Source organism: Microchirus variegatus, assembly GCF_963457635.1.
Source record: "Microchirus variegatus genome assembly, chromosome: 9".
Lineage (NCBI taxonomy): Eukaryota > Metazoa > Chordata > Actinopteri > Pleuronectiformes > Soleidae > Microchirus > Microchirus variegatus.
Window position 1 is genome coordinate 29,447,664 of NC_139810.1, and position 22,732 is coordinate 29,470,395.

Genomic DNA, 22,732 nt, shown 5'->3' on the forward strand with positions numbered 1-22,732 from the left:
TTGTCTGGGAGGTTGTGGGTTCAATTCCTGGCTCTGCTAGTCTATGTGTGTCCTTGAGCAAGACACTTAACCCCATGTTGAAAGGTGTGAATGAGTGAATGGCAAAACTGTAAAGAAAAGCTCTATATAATACAGACCATAAAACCAACTCTTCTGATTTTATTTGATGGTAACGAGCAACAAATACAGTTCGAGGAAATGAAGTGGAGTAAAAGTAAAAGTTGCTAGAAATATAAATAACTTAGTAAAGTACAGATACGTGTATTTTGTATGACTGACATAATAACTAGTCTTTTAAAAATGCTTTTTACCTCAAAGAAATACTGTGATGTTGGCTGGGATTAAATAAATAAATAAAAATCATCAGTCGGATGTGATGATTTTTCCATGTGAATATATTATGAATAATGTTAGAATTATGAAATAATGCCAAACAAATGTGAATTTGTGCACATGTGGGTATAAATATGAAAGATACAGACACAAATAAGTGTGTTTTTATTGTTTTGTCTAACGTATGGTGCTGTAATGGTAACTGCCGAAGGGAATGATAAAGTTTATTTCTTTCTTTCTGATCAAATATTTCCTGATTTCCTTGTTTTTTAGAGTCCAACAACTGCTCCCTGTACTTTATCTCTCATTATATCTGCTGTAACTTGCAGCACCGACTGCATGAATTTCCACTCGTGGCTGCAGAGGCTGCTGTTGACCTTCTTTTATTCACTGGCTCAGTGCACATAAGGCCTTTTTTTCCCATTCCCCCTTCTTTTTGAAAAACTAAAACAATCTTCACTGTGTTACTACCACACTTGTCGTAAAGGTGCAGTTGCCTTCAGCCATTACCAGTTTGTATTTGTATTAAATGAATGAACTATTTTGTTTTACGGGGATTTACAGAAGGCGTGATGCACATTTGTTACCTGCAGTGGATTCATTAAAATGTTTAACCCTGTGATAGCGTTTGTCGTCGGCCTGATTGATGTCACGACGGCCGACTGTTTGTCTTCCACTGCTCTGAAACGCTCAGCTGCTCACTATTTGTTTTTCTTTTCCTTTTTTTCCCACTGCTGTCATAGATGTTTTATAGTCCTTTAAATGATGATGAATTAAATTCGAGCACAACCTTCTGTAACTGGCTTCCTCTACAATCTTCATACATCAAGAATGGGATTAAAACTTATTATGCTGGATAAAAAAGACCATCTTTTTAGTATTAAAATCATGTTAATTATTCAAGTTTGTGACCCACAGTTGACCAAAAAGTGTTTAAATCTAATTGTGAATATAATCCATCATCCTGAGCTGGCAATTGTTAATGTGTTAAACGCTGACAGGAAGATAAACTCCAGTCCCTCCTGCTTTTATGAGTTATAAGTTTGAAAAATGGCTGACCAAGGTTTATAAAGAACATCTTGTACTTTGTTTCCACCGCGTTTCCAAGTGAAACAATGAGGCTTGTCAATAAAACAAAAGGGCTTTATTCCACAATATAAACTTGTAACATCTTCAGCTACTCCCCGAGTTCTTTCCCGGTGAATCATGAAGCAGATGAATGCCGCCGTGGTCGATGTGGATGTGGAAGTGTCGGCAGAGTTCTTGTTCCTTCAGTCTGCCACATTTTTCCACTTTCCACGGCGGCGGGACCGTCCACCCCCGTGTAGCTTTCTGTACACTACGCCATCGCTAACACACCAACACACAAACTCAGCGGAGATCAAGCCAGTTAGGTCAACTCAGACAAAAAAAAATTATTGCTCAGATAAATAAACCTATTCTACAAAAAAAAAACACACAAACAAATGGGAATAATTATATTAAGATGCATGTAGTAAACACTGGATTTCCAAACAATAAGAATAAGAATAAGAATAATAAAAAAAAAACAGAGTAAGTGTTTTGAGAAAAGGGGATGAAAACGTGGGACATCGTCCCCTTATCCTCTGGTTTAACATGCAAAGAGGCTCCAGAGAAGAGAATATTAACCCTCGATTAACCCTCTATTATCCCTCTATACACACGGTGCTTCATGTTGTCGGACTCCTTTGCGCCAATGTAACGGAATCCCATGCAGCACACTTTCTTTTTTCTTTCATTGAGACAACCACAAATTCATAAGAGGAAATATATATATATATGTGTGTGTATATATATATATTTATATAATATATGTAAAAATACAAAAAAACAACAACCCCCTAAACATTATAGTTGTGGACAAACAACAAGTCAAAGAGGAGATAGCACCGTTGTTACAAAAGGGTCAAACAGGTGAGAGGAGGGTGGTGGGGGGGGGTGAGGGTACAGGATCAGTGACACGTCCAGAATGATGGCTCCATTAACGGGCTGGCGACAGACAGACGGACGGACAAAACCTCTGCTTTCTCTGCGTCCTCACATGTGTCCGTCGCTCAGAGTACACTTGACACAAACGTAGTCCTCGTTCTGCGCCATCTCGGCCGTGACGCCCACGCAGACTTGGTGAAACCACTGGTTGCAGCTGCCGTCGCACTGGACCCAGTCCACCTGCAGACAAACACGTTCACGTTACGTTTAACAACACATTCTGACCCGTCAGTGTAAGAAACCACTGTCTGGGAGCCACTGAATTTACTGCACTGAATTAACGCTTAAAACTATTTAAAAAAAATAACGGATTAGAAGCGCTCATTTTCCCCTGAAATAAATTTATTCTGGAGCCACAAAACCTCTTTGAACCCCGAAAATAAAGATAACATCATGTGTAAAGTTTTATATATAGATTTACTGACAAAGTGATGTGGATCCAAAGATGGACAAGACTCTTTTTCAAGGTTTTCAATATCACATTTACATACGATGTGATGCATATTTTAGTGGACGAAAGATTAAACCACTTTCATGTATCGCCTTGATCTCTGTAAATGACGATTTGACTATGAAAGAAATAATTAAAAATAAACTTGAAATAAAAGGGGAAGCTGCAGCAGAGGAGCTGAAGAGCTAAATGTGGCTCTCATTCATTTATGGATGGGTCTAATACAGAATATATATATATATTTTTTTTTTAGATGATACTGTCAACTTTTAAGTTACTTCTTTACACATCCATACTAGTGTATTACAAAACAACACTAAAATGAATTTAGAGAAGTGATTCTCTGAAATAGTTCGTAGATTACCTTCTTTATATCCAAATTACCCCAAAGGACATACACGAGGGAAAGATTACCATCTAGAATTAGGTTTATGGCCTCTAATAACCTCTGAATTTGAGAATTAGAGTGAATTAAAGTTCTTGGCCACCTGATGAATCGGTCACTGACAGTTCTAGAAGGAAACATGCGACACTCTAGCTGCTGTGTGTCCAGCAGCTGCTCTCTCACTGTGTATCCCTCACTGTGAGTCTTGACTGCAGCCTGGTGCTAAACAGGTGGTGCACAGAGTTTCTATTAGTCACAGAGAGTCATAATGGTGACCTTGTAGAACTAGAATAACCAAAAACAAAAGAGCTGCAACACTGGAGTGGAGTGGTAAACATCTGCGGGCGCTTCACTGTAAGTGCTCCCTTATAATGTATCATTAATGAAAGGCCAGCGGTCACTACTTCATTACTTAAGACTGCAGCAGCCCACAAAAGTCTCATTTTCTCACCATTGTTTAGTAAATCGCTGGAACTCTATTGACACTTCTCGTAATAGCGAAACAGTGTCACTCTGCCTCTCTCTCCCTAACCTTGACATTATAGTCACACTGACCACTGCAGACACTGAGACTGAGATTATATTGTTCTCAGCAGACCAGCACAACTACAACATAAAAACTGAGTTTGATGAATGTGGTGTCAGAGTTTGATACAGGTGCTGAAAACCTACAATTCACTGGTAAAACAATTCAATTTAATCTACATATACAGTATATTTACAAGTCCTGACAGCCTGCAAAAAACATATCAAGACTAACAGTAGAAGAAAACACCCATCGTGAAATGTAAGAGTCCTACGGAAGAGGATTAGGATTAGCACACAGGAAGACAATATTTGAGTAATGACTTTAAAGTCAGAATTCTGAGTTTTAAAGTCATAACTCAAATATGTTTTTCCTGCGTGGCCCTAATCCTCTTCCGTAAAGTTCTAATGTCTTTTTTTTTTTTTTTTTTTTACTGTGACCCAATTCAAGATATAAATTGTGTCAAGAGCAACATTTGTGCGTAATTAAACATTTCTGAATATTTTTTAACTGCCTTTTCTGTGATATGTAATATTTTCAACAGTCATTTTCAAAGACATATGTTTGATTAACTTCACTTCAGGCGTGCGTTATTAAAATCATAGACACATAGACAGAGTTAACACGACATCTACTTGTAAATATAGACAGTACTTACAAGTTGCTAACATAATTGGAAGGTCTGCTCGCTTTTCAGTATTGCGTCCCAGTCCATAGAGAAGAGTATGACATCTGCACATCTGCTGCAGTGTTCAGTCTATTTCTCTGTTTTGTCTTCATTTGGAAGAAAACAGAATTCCACTCGTTTGTTGCCTCACAGGCGGAAGTTTGGCTCAGTCTGTTCCTTACGTGGGCTTTTGTGTTTCAGTAACTAAACATGAGGTTGGGTTCATATCCATCCTCATGGTAACTTACCTCACAGATGTATTGTGTATTCTTTTTGTTTTAGCTTTTTTAGACATTCTGCAAATACTGTAAATCTGGTGGCTGTTGGTCCCAAATCAGCCTCAGTGTACTATTGTTTTGGAGCATAAGCACTTGATTGGATTAACCCAGGCTGCTGAATGTCATTAAGATTCAGCTACATTCTATTCATTTGTGTTTTAATATAAAAAAAAACAACTAAACTTTCTGCCTACATTCGAGTCACTTCATTACTGGATGCTCCTCTTTACGTATCACTGAGATGTTTCCCTCTCATTTCAAATGTTGTACTGTGGTCTCACCTCATCTCCCTCTGGCAGCTGACACCTCTCTGCGGGACAAACGGCCATTTCCTCGTCAGACTCGTCGGACTGGGAGAAGTCAGAGCGCGGGGAGGACGAGGTGGAGGTCGGTCTGTGTTGCGGGTTCTTCTTATTTACCCTCTGTCTTTTGTGTTGCGAGAGGTTTTTGTCCTTCCTCCTGCGCTCTGCGTCTGAACCTTCCCTCTCCAGATGCCGCTTCATCTTCTTTCCTGAGTCTGACCTTATTTCCCTCATGGCGTCGACGGCGTCCTGAGTATAAAAATGACTTCCATTAACACTGACCTGGAGGTCGTTACGATGCGTGTTCATACCGATTCTTTTTTTTTGTTTACCTTGTTGACTGGCAGATTATTTCCCTGAGAGTTGAACTGCATTTGTTTGTCACAGTCTGTGGACTCGTCCTGTGGTGGCGACATGCACCTGTCTGTCTGTTGGCCGACGGCCCTGTTCAGTAATGTGTGGTAGAGGCTCTGCACCTCTGGCACCTCCACCTGCAGCAGGAGACCCTCCACCATCAGCTCCTCCAGCTCATGGCTCAAGCCTGTCAGGACAGAAAAATACTCTTTACTAACACTCGCGATAATCAACGCACAGACAGAAGTTTCTTCATGTTGTCAGACACTAACCCTGCAGCGGTATGCATCTCTGCTCAGTGTAGAACACAGCGTGGCCTGTCCTGTTCCACTCTGGAGTCAAGGACGGCGCCTGTGTCAAACACGTCAAATACCAACCTTTACTTATCTGCTTTACTTGAATTTGCAAATAATATGTCAAAATGAGTCAAACAAGCCTGTGATGAGTGACCTGAGTGTTGTCCTGAGTATCATGGCTGCTTGATACCCAGCGGGTTAGAGTGGGAGGAGTTCCTGGTCTCTCTTCCAGCTCTGAAAGGTTACACGACTTTAAAATCAGCTGAGCTCTGTGCTGCCAGTTCATTGTCCTCTCAGCCACGTGGTGCAGAGCGTCGCCCTCCGGCAGGCGCACTCCCATGCCCTGTAAAGACGACTGCAGGGCGAGTACTTTGTTCAAGGGCGGGTTTTCTGATCGCCGGCACTGCGGACAGAGCCACGGCTGTGTTTGCGGGGAGTGGGACGCGTCTCTGACGCACACGCTGTGGAAGGCGTCGCGGCAGAGTTCACACTGCAGCATCGCCCCCATGGGAGCCTTCTGACAGATGCACACCTTGAGGTCCGTGCAGTCTGCTGTTGGAAGGAGCTTTGACTCGTTTGCTGCCCTGAGATTAGAGAAAGCCTCCATCTCCCTGACGCACAGCTCCTCCAGAGTTGCCATCTGGTGAGTCAAATAAAGGCATCGTCAGAAAACATTGGGTACAACAGAATTCATTTTCTTAAGAATCTCAGTGGCAGCCAGAGTAAGAGACATATACACTACCGTTCAAAAGTTTGGGGTCATTTAGAAATGTCCTTATTTTTGAAGGAAAATCACTTTTTTTCATTGAATATAACATTAAATGAATCAGAAATACACTCTATACATTGTTAATGTGGTAAACGACTATTCTAGCTGCAAACGTCTGGTTTCTAATGGAATATGTACATAGGTGTATAGAGGCCCATTTCCAGTGTTCTAATGGTACATTGTGTTAATCACGTTAGAAGACTATTGATGATTAGAAAACCCTTGAAAAACCTTGTGCAATGATGTTAGCACAGCTGAAAACAGTTTTGCTGGTTCTTTGACAAAAGAGCAAAAATCATTATTTCTTGACTATAATTGCTATTCATTTTGCAACTCTTTTGATGAATGAAAGTTTGAGTTTAATGGAAAACACAAACAAATTGTATCGGTGACCCCAAACTTTTGAACGGTATATCTTCAAAACACTGTTTCATCAGAACAGACTTCGGCCTGTAATGAGTTCTCTTTCACACTTTTCTCTCACCATGTAACATTTTCCATCAACATCGAGAGAAAACAGTTAGGAAAGGACTCGGTTAGGACTAAATCCACCCCTTGTTCCTTATGGGCCTTTTTCATGGTGGACATTTTGACAGGTGCCAAATAATAATCATTCATTTGATTATTGACAAATATTGAAAGTCAGTCACCCGTCAAAATATCTGCCATTTAAAAATTTGAAACTGAGAAACAGCACACTTACTGCAGAGGTAGAATCCTCGCACTCTGAAAGCACCTTTTCCACGTCGCTGACTGTGTTGAGTCCTGGCATTTTCTTTTTGTTACTTTTAGGCGACTCTTTGCTTTTCTTGGCCTTCCTCTTTGGAGAACGTACATTTCCATTTTCACATCTTGGAGACAGAACCTGTGAGGAATAAAAATAATAAATGTGATGCTCATTTAGCTCCATTTGCCACAGCAACTTTTCTTCTTTCATCTTCTTTCAGGAAGCAGATTACAAAACTGAGGCATGAATAGGACTTATGAAGAATATTTAATGACAGAGGTTTTTGCAATGACTTTCACTGCAACTACTTCATGTGTTGTATAACTAGTGAGTCAGAGGAAGTTTGAATCAGTGGCTGTCATTTACAAAAAAATAAGAAATAGTACATTATTTGCAATGCTATATGTTATTCAGGCAGTCAGTCAAAGGCTGTAACCCTGCATATCCAGTTCTTCAAATGTTATTACACATTGTGTTAAGTCTGAAAAACACTGTTTGATAGAAAATGTTGACTCTTAAAAGAGTGATCTCAGAGAAAGCAGTCAATCAGCATAAGAAACGTAGGTTTATTTTACCTCCAGCAAGGAACTAGCCGAGTCTTTACGAAGGAAAGCCGCAGCTGTAGATTCTTTCCATTCCTGCACTTCTACAATTAAAGACTCCAGCCGGTCTAAAGGTTCCAGGTGGACTTGGACGGCTTGTCCTCGTAGCACCATGTCAGACAGTCTGTCCACCAGCAGAACACAACCGCTGGCCTGAAATTGTTTCAGAGTTACAATCACACTTAAATTGACCCAGGCAGTATATTCCCTGTAAAGATTGTCCTTACCTGAAGCTCCTCAGCTTCTTGAAGCCACTCTTGGGCCTTTCTTATGGTGTCCTTTAGGATCACACAGTTAGGGAGGTAAGCAGGGATACCAGACGCCTTCTCAGCAGCAGCATTAAGAGTCTCTATGGAGTGTGGTGGACTGGTGGGCAACAGAACACTAATTATTGACTGTAGGTAACAAATGTGGACACAACATCTGCATCATCCATAAACCAATACATAAACCAATATTTTACCAGTGTTGAACACATCCTGGACAACGTGTTTTAATAAGATCATGTAAAAGCTACAGGTTTTTTTTTTTATTAAAGCAACATTTGTTTTACATGGGAGTGTAACTTTCTTCATCAAATCATCTAAATACAAAACCTAAATAAAAAGTCCTAAACAGTATTTTAATGCTGTGAAAACCCAAAAGCTGCAATGACCTAAGAATGGTGAAGGATCATCAACTTTTAGAACATGTAGAAATGTAAGTTTCTGACACGTTACATTAGTTTCTCTGATAATGAAGAGAAGATGCACATTCCTGCAGCCATGCCATTAAAAGCCTCTGAAAAGCACTTGTGACAGTTAATGTTGAACAGCACTGAGAACCAATGGAATGAGGGCAGAACTAAACATGATGCTCACTTTTTGTCGATCTTGGTGAATATTCTAGCGGCAGCATTTTGCACTAGCTGTAATTAAAATGAAGCAAAATCAGGAGCACTGACATAATATTACATTAATCATTTGCTGTCAGTGCTAAAACCTGAACAGGAGAAGTTGAAGCTTTGACTGTTAAAAAAGAAAATTACACTTAAGGAAATTAAAAATCTTCAGAGCATAACCTATTAAAACATCTTCTTTGTTGATGTTTCAGGGGTTTCTTTTGACCCTGAAGTTCCAATGATAACAGACGAGTCGGTGCTGCCTCTCACCTGGCTTTGAGGAGGCTGCTCGCCTTGTCCTCCCAGTGTTCAGACACGGTGAGCAGCTCTTGTAGACACGCCATGGCTTTCTCGACGGACGGATGAGGCGACAGGCCCACTCCCTGGTCGATGAGCCTCCTCATGGTCTCCAGAGTTAGGATGGCCGGCTGAGCGTTGGCGTGCCGCACCGCCTCCAGCCAGCGCGCCTGCTCGAGCCGCACTCTCAGGCGAGGAAGCTCGGGCAGCTCCACGTCGAAATCGAAGCTCACGTCCAACAGGCTCTGGATCTCGGTGACGCTGGGAACTTCCTCTGCCAGCACCTTCTCGCTGTGCTGCTGAAAGTCCTCGATGCGGTTCAAGAGTTCCTAAAGGAAGACAACGATACGCACGTACAGGTGTTTCATACGAGTCAAATCGGTCATCTTTATTTTCTTTTTGTAATTGTGTATTGTATGTTTTGGGTAACATCTACTGCACGTCTGTCCATCCAGGGAGTGGATCCCTCACCTGTGGTTCTCCCTAAGGTTTCTACCTCTTTATTTTCCCTTGTTCTAGGGGTTTTTTCCCTGGTCGAGGGTCTAAGGACAGAGGATGTTACCAACCCTGTGAAGTCCCGTGAGACAAACTGTGGGCTATATAAATAAAATTTGATTGACTGATTCAATGATCCTAAAACCACAATGTTAGTAGTTTGGACTCAATAATTGTTCTAATATTGATTGCTTTATATTCTGTGTCAATTTGTTATTTTTTTTGTAAATGCACATATCTTTAAATTCTCATGCGTTTATCAAGTATAGTGGTTAATACTTTGATGGTTTCCTCATGTGGTGATGCAAAAGTTATATCAAACATATTACAAAATATCAGATCTCTTTCTCCTCGTTTTCTCCTCTAATATTTAGAATCAAAAGTCCTCATCCTTTCACAGTGACTTTACATTTTACATCATACATTTGTGTATGTTCCTTTTGTAAAATACGACTTTCAATGTAATAACCTGTAGATGGTTGCTATGCACCATAAACATTTTGTAAGAACTTTTGTTAATAAAAACAAATCTTTATAATAAAAAAAAGAAAGATACGTCCGAACAGGACGCAGGTATTCAGTGATGAGCTACAACATTCTAAATCCTATTTATTGTATTGTTAAGAGACAAAAGTAGTTGCTAAGCCGTATTTCTTGTGCTTTCAGAGTTCAATTTCTGTCAGATTGGGTGTTAAAACATTACAGCAATTTCTCTTGTAAGTTTCTATGTATTTCTTGTCCTTGAGCCTTGAGTTTGCATGGACATGTCTGCACTCAGATATGCCAAAAAGACAACATAGTGTCCAAAACTATGATATCAAAACTAACAAAACACATTCTTTTCATTTTATTGTGGCAACATCACAGGAAACATTTCTTCTCCTGAGCCTACCTTTAATTTGGGAGCTTGAGGAAGACTGCAGCAGAGGTTATACAACTGCCTCACAAATGAACTCAGCTCCTCCACAGTCAACTGGCTCCGTGATTTCACACTTCCACACCGATACCTAGGGCAGAGTGTTCGGTGAATGAAAAAAACAAAAAAGAGAAAAAGCAATCCCACTAAGACACTGGTACTACTTCATTGAGAATAATACTAATGTAGAAGAGCGCATTAACGCTACCTGGTCTGCCTCTTGCCGTTCAATAGCTGCTGTGCCACCGAGGAGCACTTCTCCGCGTCTTGTGTGACCAGACGCAGCCGACGCAGGAGGTCGTTTTCAGGGAACGTGTTGTCCTCTGATTCTGCAAGAAGTGAGCGAAAGACAGGCAGGCCTGAGGGGGAAAACGGAGAGAGAACACCTGGTTAATCACAGTCAGTAGAAGCTAAATGTTTGGTGAACAACCAATGAATTAGTGTGGCTACTTGTTACTTATTGTTTTCATTGAATAACTTCTGTCTGTTAGAAACTGATCAGCCTTAGTGCAGATTGTGCTTTTTCTAGTTTTAAGATACTTTTAAATTTAACTTACGCACTTGAAGCTTTCATACTATTGAGGTGCAAGCTGACTTTAATTATTTGGCTTTAACATGTGAACCAAAAGTTGTCTGGAATGCTTGTTTATCTTATTTACATTTGATGTTTACCTTTCTTTTTCTCCAGTTTAGCCTCCAGAGTCTCTGAGACATGGGCGGCCCATTGATCATACAGCTCAGCTCGCTGCTTCACTGCGTTCATCATGGGAAACAGCTCTTCCAGTGTGTATCTGTAACTGCACAGGTAAACAGAACATTAAAGTTTCCAGTAATATAACATGTATTATTTTCCCAAATATTAATTTCACATCATTCATTTGCACACAATGTCCGTTAACCATCTCTACATCAGCGGCAGAAGGACGACCTACTTCAGTGTGTAGTTGGTGATGGGGCAGGAGCAGAGGTCACTGATGTGGTGTGGACAGACTAGTACTCCTGATCTACAGGGACACGTGATGGCAGACAGGTAGCACGTGGTCCTGCACTTGGCACACTGCCGCTCGTCGTCCTGGAGGTTATCATATTTTGCCTGCTTGGCATCCATTATCCCCTGAAAGTTTCAGACAAAAAAAAACATGCTTTAAGTACACCTACATAAATCCCAAATCCTTATATAAACCTGAGTTGTAATTGCTGTAAAGAAAGCCCACTGCACATCGTGCTATTAATAAAAGAGTCATAAAGAGTCTTTTTAGAGTATACACGTGCAGCACATAAAAAAGGAATAATAATGCGCAGAGGAAGCCAGCACACGGAGGCGCAGGAGGGTCTCCATCCTGTCGCATCTGTTGTTACTAAGCAACCAAAACCTGAGAGCTGCTGAGACGGCCAGCCTCAGTGAACTACTTAATACATTAAACTAAGAGAAATAATCAAGATAATGGTTAAAAGGACCACATTTCCCTCATAGCAGGTTTGTAACTAAAGTCATATTTTTCTTCCTACTGAGGGCTTTTCTGTGTGGAGAATACAGGTTTCTCAATGTGTGCGCGTGGGTTTTTTCCGGATTCTAAAACGTTCAGAGGTTAATTGGCGACCTGTCCAGGGTCTACTCCGCCTCTCTCCCCATGTCAGCTGGGATTGGCTCCAGTGCCCCCACGACCCTCAGGTGAGTATAAAGCAGTAGACAATGAGTGAGTGACTGAGTGACTCAGTGTTCGTGTGCCTCCTCGCCTTCACCCACTGATTCAGGAGGTTCAGAATTCATTTCCGAGACACAGACCTCGAGTATCCAATAAGTATCCAAAGATGCAGTGAAAGTACTCGCTACATTCAAAATATGTGGACGAACCCAGAAAAATAGAACCACGACCATGTCAATCTAATTTGTTCACATGTCTGAAGCACGGATCTGCACCTTTTATGGCTTTCACACTTAAACAAAAAAAATAGCCTGTGTATAGAACGAGTATGACTGTGTATGCAGATGATTGACGGGACTACTTTACCATTTTCTTTATTTTCTCTCTCACTCTCTCCTCGTCACGGATCATGATGACGATGTCCTTGTGGATCGCTGAGGCCAACACCACGTCGAGCGCGTCTGCTTTTAAGGCCATGTTGCACACCATCTCGTCGTGGGAGAACACGTTGTACCGGTGCAGCTGGCGATAGTGGTCAACACACTGTCTGCCAAGAGGCATCTGGTAACAAACAGAAAAAATTAGGATGAAAGGACAGTTAATGTTAAAATAAATGATCTTCACGCCTTTAATAGTACTTCACTATTATTTCCTTGTCTGTTTCAACGTATGCTCCCTATAATTTAATACTAATTATGAAGAAAAAGGAAAACTATCACACAGATAGACTAGAAACACTGAGTCACCTTGGAGTAAATTGTGTAGAAAACGAGCAGAAATACATTTGAAAGTGTAACAGCTGAGTCAGTGTAGTTTTATGTGTTGAAATTATGACAATTAAAGTGATGCATACCCAGTCCACGGTGCAGAAGTTGACTGCCTCTGCAAAGTTGAAGCCCTGGTTGAAGCCACTGTGGTAAGATCTAGGAAACGTGATGACAAACTCACCAGCACACTGGTTTGTTCTGTAAATCTAGAGCAAGGGAGGAGGAGGATGGGGGGGGGGGCAAAAGATTAATGTTTGTTGTTTTGATTAAAAAAAACTGATAATTCATTAACCTCATGTTAAAGGAATAGTGCTTTTTAAAGTCATATAAACACATACTGGAACACCGTGTGCCATCAGGGTGTTGGGGTTCATGATGGTGACCAGCTGGTGCAGCAGGTCTGGCTGAGACTGAAACAGCTCTGGGGCCAGTTTCTTCATCACCGCCTCCAGCTGCTCTGCTGCAAAGCCAGGAGCTCCGTACCACGTTTTGGGTTCACCCCTTAAAAAGTAAATATAAATAAGTGTGAAGAGGAAATTACTTTTCCTCCTACTGGTTTTTTTTTTCAAGCTCTGCTCCGTTAATAAAAATGACGACAAACTACAGGAATGGGTTAATACTGGTACTGATCTTAAGTACCAGTGCAGGTAGTTGATGGAGTAACTCCAGTGATCCTCAATGTGCCAGCAGAAGGAGGAGAAGCACATGCCAACATAGAGCCACGGCAGCGTCATCCCGCAGATGTCAGCCGTCACATGAGTCAGCACAGATGGGTTCATCATCGCCAGGTTATTGAGGTTCCAGCCAGAGTTGAGGTATTTCTGCAAGAGGGACGACATTGTCAGATCAATAACAGCGTAATTACAACATTTAATTTATTAACAATAATAGGCAATCGAATACAGCCAAAAGAAACATGGCTGCTACATTCTGATTCCACACACACAGCTCCAAGGTTTTGAATGGCTCCTGTGAGAGCCATTAGTTTACCTCATCAGCAGCGGAAACCTTAAATTTCCCATTTGGAATTGGGAATCCGCTCCCAAACTCTTTTGAGGCAATATCTGCTCCGTATTCCACAGTAACGTCCTCGTCAATGGCTCCAACCAAACGCCAGAACTCTTTCTCCACCAGCTCCGTGGGCACCATCTATAACACACATGAAAGACAAATCGATTTAAATAAATAAATAAATAAATAACACGAAGATATTTAATTTGAAATGAGTTATACTTACATGAACTGGCATGTTGAAGTAATCCGATTTGAATGCATCTGCCATTTGCCCAAACGCACGCAAGGAATAGTCTCTGAAGGCTTGTTCAAAACCAAACGCCTCGGGAGGTTTGCTGCATTCCTGCAACCATAAAGAATTCCATATATTTATCATGCCATTTTATTTGCATCGACTGTCTCGTATAGGTTGAGAGGCGTGTTGTTTTCATACGTTGCACTGCTCATTAAAAAGGAGTCAGTATTTTTGCAGTGCATCCTCACCTGTGCTAGACACTTGGGGCACCTCCAGTCTCCTTTGGGAACGTCGTGAAGAGGAGGGATGAGGCAGAACGTATGATAGCTGTCATCGCAGCCGTCACACAACAACAGGCGCTCCTCGTCTCCCCCGCTGCCACACACCAAGCACACAACCAGATCCACCTAGAAAACAAACACAAGCAGGAATCAGCTTCAGAGCCACAACCACCAACTCCTGCAACACAAATTAAAATATATCTATAATACTGATTTACACTCAGCTGCCAGGTTATAAAGTAGGTGAATGAAGCTGAATTTGGATGATGCGTTACACTAACTAAGAGCTATTAATTTTCCTCCCGTAATTTATTTTAGGCCTGGAAATTTGATTTTATCACATACAAAAGATGTCTCTACTTACTGGACTTGGAGGAACTGGGGGCGGGATGAACTTCTTGTACCGTGATTTGAATTTGTCAGCTTCAATAATTGGTTCTTTAATCTCAACTGGTTCCTGTTTTACTGGAATGGGAATCTCTTTTTCTGCAAGACAAAAGAAAAAAATGTATTAACGCTATTCACAGGTGATCATAACGAGAACATTTTCAGTAAATAGTGCCCCTTTATCTCCATCTATCTATTGCAATTACATAATGGACATTTTTTATATGATAATATACTGTTTATAAATACTCATTTGTGTCAAATGAAATGCAAATTATGTGAATTTCTGCCACCTCAGGTCTCTAGATCAAAACAGTAAGAAAAAAAGGATTTTGATGGAGTCAGCTGACACAAGCACGAAAGAGAGATAAATTCACTGACCTAGTTGTAATTGATATTTAAATTAGATGTTGACTGATGTGGGTTTTTCTGTGGCTGATGCTGGACTTAAGAAATCATTTTTTAATCCATCAGATAAAATATAACAGTTTAACAATGACAATAACAATAAATGATACTTAAATAAGTATTATTATTATTATAATTATAATTATAATTATATAATTGATGCTAACTTAACAACACTTGCACTACATATCTTTACCCAATTTGTGTCTTCACTGCAGTGCATTTAAATGTAGACTCAGACCGTGTAGACTTATATAAATAAGTGATATTAAGTTTTTAATGGGACTTTCCTGGTAAAATAAAGGTTAAATAAAAAAGAAATAATGGCCAATTTATTAAATAATAATAATATCCTAGTGTTGATTATTAAAAAAAATGGCAAAGATTGGTCTGATTAACTGGCCCAATCACAGCAGCAAATACAGTACATATTAAATCTCTTGAATGTTACTGTAAATAATAGTACGTGGAATATGGAGTAAGTCTGACCTGGTTCTGGTTTGGCAACAAATGAACCCATCCTCCGTCTCAGGTTGGGTCGGTTGTCTCCTGGTTCTCCTGGTTCTCCTGGTTCTCCTGGTTCAGTCTTCACGCACACAGCCTGAGTGAGAATAAGAACAAACAACTGAAACCATGATGTGTGTGGAAAAAGGAGACGGGTGAAGGATGAAGTGTGTACTGCTGGATTTGGGGAAATTTTAGGTCTTATCCACACAGAAACAGAGCGTTCCCTAGTCGGTTTTTAAAATATTTTCCATAAACCCGGCATCCTGTGAAGAAACGTCTTCATACACTAAACCTCCAAAAACGCTAAAGTAGACGTATGCCGGGTCCGAAAGTGGAGCTCTAGTGCTGCCACACTAAAACACCAAAAACAGAGATGAATACGTGGAGCCTGCACACAAAGCTAGTATGATGTGTACAAAAACAACAACAAAGATAGAGAGAGAGGTGGGGCTATGACATCATCATTTTCCCAATCCGTTGAATGTACACGAAAACACAAGGCAGTTTGGTGCAGATAAGAAGCCAATACAACATAAAACTCTTAATCTGGTGTGTGTGGAGCTCTCTTTGTCAACAACACCCACCTCACACTTCATGCGTTTGCCTCTGCGAGCATTGGAGTAAGTGTCCATCATCAGGGCAGGCGTTTTTTGAGTCTGGGCCTGCAGCGTCGGCACATTGGTGTCCACGCTCTCCATCCTGACTTTACTCTCCTCTGACTGCACTGGCTTCTGAACACACTGGGGAATAAAAATGCAGATTAAAACAACAGCTCGATGATAAACGCAAAGCCTTCGCGTGCCTAACTGGAATACCTGTACAAAAGCAGTGGTCAGTCGATATCAAAGGAAGACTTTAATATAGAAATAAATACACGAATACAGACTAAACTGAGCTTGAGTAATTAATTACTTGATTATAACTTCAATTAAATTGAATGATCCTCTGTGTGATGATTGCTATAAGCAACGACCAAACGTGTTTAAACCAAAAAAACAGGAAATGCTCTCTCAAAGATATTGTTTGGTATGAACATGGTTTCCTGAAGTTAAATGGCCAGAGGATTAGAGGAGGCCATAAACAGCATGTGGTTAGTTAGAGTCGGTCACCACAAACAGGTAGCACTGAAACTGAAAGTGAACATGCCACATTAGTAGTACAAAGCTGAGGCAGTGGAGGACAAGTAGCTCACGATTTATCTCAAATCTACTAAATGATGTTTAACTGGTATTTGCTGCCTTTTGTCTGTAACAGAAACAGAAGCACTGTTCTGTCCACAGATACATGTGTCATGTAGTCTAAACCTACACAGGGACAGACTACGTTTTGGATGCAAGCATGAAAATAAAACTGTTTTAAGAAGGGGTTAAATTCACAATTATGTCTGCAAATATTATAAACCCATGATATAGGCATGCACGTTGTAAGCCGAGTGGCTTCTTAACCATGACGCAAACATACCTCTTCAAGTTCTGGATAAACCTCCAAACCCATCAGTTTGGAAGCTGCCTCTGGTGCCTGAGGCAAGAGAGAGCTTGGGTAATTAAACAATTTTGAGTGACCTCCTACTGGAGGTCACAGAGTACCAATCCACAACACTTTGGATAAGCTCTCTTGCAACATATTAGAGAATATTAGAGGTGCAAAAACCTATGACGCTAAACAATACATTTACACTCAGCAGAGCAGTCGAAACAATGATGAAGACTCAAAAAAAAAATCCAAACATCGTCCTCTGTTTAAAAAATAATAGCATAAGTCATAAATATAAGCTGCAGCTGAAAACAAAACATGCATATCCACAATCACGCCTTTGTTTACAAAAATCTGTTTTTAACAATGCCCTCACATTATCATTGAGAATAATTAAAATTGCATTATAGATTTGTAATGAAATATATATATATATATATATATATATATATATATATACACACACATACATATACACACACATATATAGATATATATATATATATACTGTATATATACAGTATATATATATATATATAATGTGTAGAAATAGTTTTACCACAGAGGGTGTCCAACTCACCAGCAGGTTGGCTCCACTCTGAAAGAGATTGAATGGATAGAGGACTTTTTCATAATGCCCTCGCAGGTGTGAGCCGATGGCTTTGCCCGGGGAGAAGCCCATTTGCACTGCAATCTTGGTCCATCGCCTCTCCTGACACACAAGGTCAAATCCACCCTCGTCTGCTACCAGCTGGAAGGACAGTGACATACATTAATGTTGCGAGTTGGTTGATTTCATAATAACCTCTATACAGGATAAAAACCAACAAACAATCACTTATCCACCTTATTAAGCTTGTATAGGTCCAAAATCTTTCTCTCCACGTGGGGAATCTTCAGTGTACATCCCTGCAAATCCCAAAATTTGGCAATCTGGTCCAAGAAGTTAAGCTTAACTCTCGTCTGTGCCTGGAAATCAACACAACATGAAGCAATGATAAGGGTTACATTATACAATCCATGTGGACATATTTTACCCGAGAACATAGGGTTCTGTGTCCTATTATAAAAGATAGTTGCACTAAGCTACATTTTACAGTAGGATTTTTGCTTTATCACAGAAACAAAAACAAACAACACAACCGCCCACCACCACCCCCAACCCCACAAAGTCCCTGGTGGTGCATCTAGAGGGGGTAGATACACAGTTATATAAATAAAACTAAAAGACAAAGAAAACAAACACATACACTTATAAAATAATAATAACAATAATAAAAAGTGGTTGTGTTTAGCTGCGTGTTATTGTGTTTTATCCCTTCAGATCATGGACAGTCATGGATTATTATTACTGTCAGGGAGGATTTTTGGTTTGTTGATGAGAGTATAAGCAGTCTTTGGAATTAAGCTACATTTTTAAGTCTGGATAAGTAGCAATTAAGCCGACCACTAAGATATACTTTTATCGATTCCCCGCAATATTTATCAGTCTACATTTGCAGTGTAGAACACATTAAGACATTAATAAACATCACCGTCCCTATTCTGCATTTGTTACAAAGGCCTGGATACAGATACAGCATCATGATGAATACAAGTAAATGAAATGTGCAAACACACAAATATAGACACAGCCTAACAATCCCTGGTAGAACCTGACTGACAGAACTCACCTCCAGTTCATTGAGCCTCTGGATCCGAGGAACAAAGTGAAGTCTGTCAACATCACAAGCAAATGGAGGCTGCCAGCCCTGAGCAGCAACAAAAACACACACAATGGCACATGAAGGTCACTATAACAGGCAGACTGAGTAGTTTTTTCAATAATTTCTATTCTTGCATTAAGTCGATGCAAAATAAAAAATCAAGCGCACGTGTTTTTCCCTTTTAAAATGTGTCAAATTTGTTTTCCAGCGTTATGCAACATTCCCACATTTACTAATTACATTTCTTTAGAGACTTAATTGAAGTGGAATTGGGTAAATTCAGCATTTGACAACATGGTTTCATGTCACTGATGTTAGACTCAAGTTTGGAGGAAAAGCAAGGCCTTCTCTTGCATTAAAAAAAAGAACACGGTGATCCTTTTCATGTTATAGCTCACAACACCAGGCGATCAATGTATATAAATACACTTTTAGCACGTGCAACAACTTAGCAATGTTATGAAAGGAGGAGAAAAACAAATTCTTGATTAAAGTAGGGTAACCAACATCCCCCACTGGCACACAAAATGGCCAGATGGAAGACTCACTCACAAGCCCAGCTTACCACAAAGCCAACATGGAGGACAACACCCTACTACAACACAGGCTCATACATGAACACAGTGGCTCATCACTCAGGTAAAAGTGATAACAACGTGCAACACAACGGTTAATGTTGGCTAACGAGGCGAGTTGGAGCACAACTTCAAACTTCTTATTTAACAAGAATAATGTCCTTTATATAGTATTACACTGTGTTCTTGTCCCAAGGTTGGACCAGTGGTTTTCACCGTTCAGTATAAATATATAAAATAAATAAATATGCTTTGACAAAAGGACACTTTGACCGAAAAGTGATGGCCCTCAAACACACACACACACACACACACTAAAGGAGCGACTGCATCATGATGCTCTTCCACAAATAACCCATAATAACTGCGGACATTGACGTCGGACACTCAAGGACAACGAGGCAAATACGAGTGTTGACGCTGTCGTTTATCTTATTATCATAACATCATGTTGTTCGCGGTCGTGTAGCTTCCGCATTAGTCACCTCAGTCAACGACGAGTGCTCAATTATGACAGGTTTAGCCGCTAGCTGTGAAGTTAGCACAGCAGCTAAGCAGCTCAATGACTGGACCACGGGGCTTTGTTGACACGCGCTGCCCCGCGACTATAATCCCCGGTTAGCCCACTGACACGCATCTAAACTTGGGCTAACGACGACCGCGAAGTGACCGCGACGGGAAAAAACAAACCACATTAACGAGAACTTAGCAGGGTTAGCCGTGGCGGCACAAAGAATGATCATAACCGTGTATCCGCCATGTTGAATAGTCCCTTTAAATCCCCGGGTCCATCTACACAACCGTCTTAACGGTCAACGGAGGCATCATCAGCGGCGGCGGCTCTTTCTCACATTTTGCTCGCACTCACCGGAGGCGGACGGACTTTGCAGATGCCCGTTTTCTCCGCGATGGGACGGATCTTATTGATGAAAGCATACGGGTCTGCGAATTCTTCCCAGCTGGGCTCGAAGACCGGGCACTCCGGAGGAGGCTGGAACTCGTCCGGCCGCGGTTGGCTCATCGTTTCGGTCAAGAGCCGGCGGAGGCTCGAGCACGGACGGTCGCGGGGAACACGACGGTGATACGGTTCACCTGGAGCGGGGCTTTGGTGCCTCTTTTCGTTAACCCCCGCTTTGGGTTTTTTTTCCTGCCTTCAGACTCGGTTGCAGTCGATCGACATCAACACGAGAGGAGGCAACACACTGATGCACGCGCACTCACACACGTACGCACACTCACACATCCACGCACAGTGAGGAGGAGAATGTTCCACGGCAGTGAACACGTCCGCTCAAAAAACTAGACACTGTTTCCACGAGGTTTGCTGTTTCAGCGACTTCTTACTCAGTAACTACACAATTAACTTTATTCCTATGTTTAGGGTCAGTGTTGTTCTTTATTTCACTGTATTATGTAAGAGCAGTATACTGACACATTATCTGTTTTTAATTTACTTTTCTTTTTTTTTGAATGTATAATATTGTGATGATAGTAAAGAGAGAAAAACATTATTTAGATTGGAAATGCTTGCTCGTCAATGTACAGCCCTAGTGATTTATTCTGAGTCCAGTCACTGTAGGCATCATTATTTATAATAATCTTGTATTATAAGGTTTTCTTTTCATTGTAATTATCCCTGTAGGGAAATTGTTATGTCAATTCAATTCAATTCAAAGTGTTTATTGTCATATGCACAGTAAAGAAACACGTTTCCCTGTACAATGAAATTCTTACTTTGCTGTCCCCTTAAAAATACCAGCATAAAGTAGAAAGAAGTGTTTTAAAAAGTATAATATACATAAGAAAAAATAGTAAATAAATATTACCAAAAAACTAAAATAATATATATAGTTAATGTCCAGCGGCTACATACAAAGTGCATACAAACACAAACTGTGATACCAAATGTCATATGGAATTTGAATAAAAATAGATAAAATGTGCAAGAGTAAAGTGTTTTTGTTATTTTTCGGTTACACTACACTACTAACATGTCAATTAACAATTAACTTTACACCATTATGGAAAGTAACGTTAGGGGGAACATTCTGGGAACCAAAAGAGAAGTTCTCTAAAGGTTGTATGAAGGTTGTGACAAAGAAACATTCTGAGAACCGAATGTGCAACCAAAAACTTTAGGAACATTTTCCATATCAACCACAGGAGAACCGTAGGACCTTAGGGGGAACCTTCAGGGAACGTTACCTTTAGGTTGGAACGTTCGGGAAACAAAAAAATAGCTTAAATGTTAGCATGTTAGCATGTTAGCTAGGCAACCAGTGACTTTCTTCCACTTTTGAGGCTCTTGTCATGAATGAAAACTCACCAAAGTTGGCGTACACATCAGGACCTGAGAAAATGTCAATTTTATGCCTTTAGTAAGGAACATTTTTTAATTTACATGAAGCTTATAGGGCCTTTTTGTGGTCTTCTTTGAGAGTTTAGTCATAACAAATTATTGGTGGTCTTGTTCTAACACAGGGGTCTCAAACTGGTGGGCCGGGGGCCACATGGGGCCCCCCACTTAATATCACGTTATAATGAAAACATGACCCACGACCGTCTTTTAAACACAGTGTGTAGCTGAGGCACAGCTGCCAGCAAGGTGATAGAATATAATATATGTTTGCTAGCAATGTTTATTATAACAGTAATAATAAGACAATAGATGTGCATTGGCCCTCAGGTCATTTGAGTTTGAGACCCCTGTTCTAGCGCCTCACAATGGCCCCCGACACTCCATGCAGTGACATGCGTCACTGGGGCGCGAGAGGCCCCTTGTTTTGAAATATGTCTTTGTAACATGAACATTAGTTTATCTTCTTTTTCTTTGGTACCCTATCAATTTGACACAGAGGAGATTGAGACATATTACAAGTCTCCTGATAAGCTGAGCCACAGATGAAGCCCCCGAAATCTCCCAGGTCAATTTGTGGCTCAACATGATTAATCAGTGATGTGTATCACTGATCTCATCAGTTGAGATGAAAACTACATCTTCCACTGTTGTGTGAGCATGTTGGTTGGAATTCTTTGTCTACACGTAGACTAAAACATTGGCGGATATTTATTTACAAGGCTGTTCTGGGTCTTCTTCCCTCCTACATACATCATCACTGTCCTCTGCCAAAGGTCAGAGCTGAATTGGGGGAAAAGAGACTTTTGTGTGTGAATAAACTCACTGGATGTTTTTAGGAGAACGCTGGACGACTTAGAGGCAGAAACATCTGTGTGTAGATGTTCGCTCTGATTTATGGGAGTTTAATAATTGTGTTTTTTTTAACTTTTAATGATTATGTGTGATCCTGAAATTAGCTTATTTGATTATTTTATGTTTTTATACTATGTATGACTGCTGACTGTTTTATCCGGAACCTTGTTTAAAATAATGGTAATATTATTATTATTATTATTATTATTATTATTAATAATAATAATAATAATA

At 40.4% G+C, this 22,732-nt stretch overlaps 1 protein-coding gene across 1 annotated transcript; it reads right to left on the reverse strand.

Moving 5' to 3' along the window:
• Nucleotides 1-1,560: 1,560 nt before the first annotated feature.
• kdm5bb (lysine demethylase 5Bb) lies at nucleotides 1,561-20,402 on the reverse strand. Its single transcript, XM_083894488.1, has 28 exons — nucleotides 20,156-20,402; nucleotides 18,680-18,757; nucleotides 17,853-17,975; nucleotides 17,587-17,757; nucleotides 16,995-17,051; nucleotides 16,118-16,273; nucleotides 15,516-15,627; nucleotides 14,596-14,717; nucleotides 14,199-14,357; nucleotides 13,939-14,058; nucleotides 13,692-13,850; nucleotides 13,341-13,522; nucleotides 13,040-13,202; nucleotides 12,788-12,907; nucleotides 12,301-12,495; nucleotides 11,221-11,402; nucleotides 10,961-11,085; nucleotides 10,497-10,647; nucleotides 10,265-10,379; nucleotides 8,851-9,206; nucleotides 7,928-8,066; nucleotides 7,674-7,853; nucleotides 7,075-7,236; nucleotides 5,757-6,242; nucleotides 5,579-5,657; nucleotides 5,285-5,493; nucleotides 4,932-5,201; nucleotides 1,561-2,523 (listed from the first exon to the last, which is right to left on the reverse strand). The coding sequence occupies exons 1-28, from the start codon at nucleotides 20,306-20,308 to the stop codon at nucleotides 2,392-2,394; spliced, it is 4,656 nt and encodes a 1,551-aa protein (XP_083750614.1). The 5' UTR covers nucleotides 20,309-20,402; the 3' UTR covers nucleotides 1,561-2,391.
• Between the last annotated feature and the right edge of the window lie 2,330 nt (nucleotides 20,403-22,732).

Bases quoted from the DNA above. Each gene is read 5' to 3' on its own strand.
- kdm5bb (XM_083894488.1), bottom strand. From the start codon at position 20,308: ATGAGCCAACCGCGGCCGGACGAGTTCCAGCCTCCTCCGGAGTGCCCG. The intron at 14,718-15,515 runs GTCAGACTTACT...TTTGTCTTGCAG, and splicing joins TGTTGCCAAACCAGAACCAG to AAAAAGAGATTCCCATTCCA. The intron at 13,203-13,340 runs GTACTTAAGATC...TTACTTTTTAAG, and splicing joins TCCATCAACTACCTGCACTG to GGGTGAACCCAAAACGTGGT.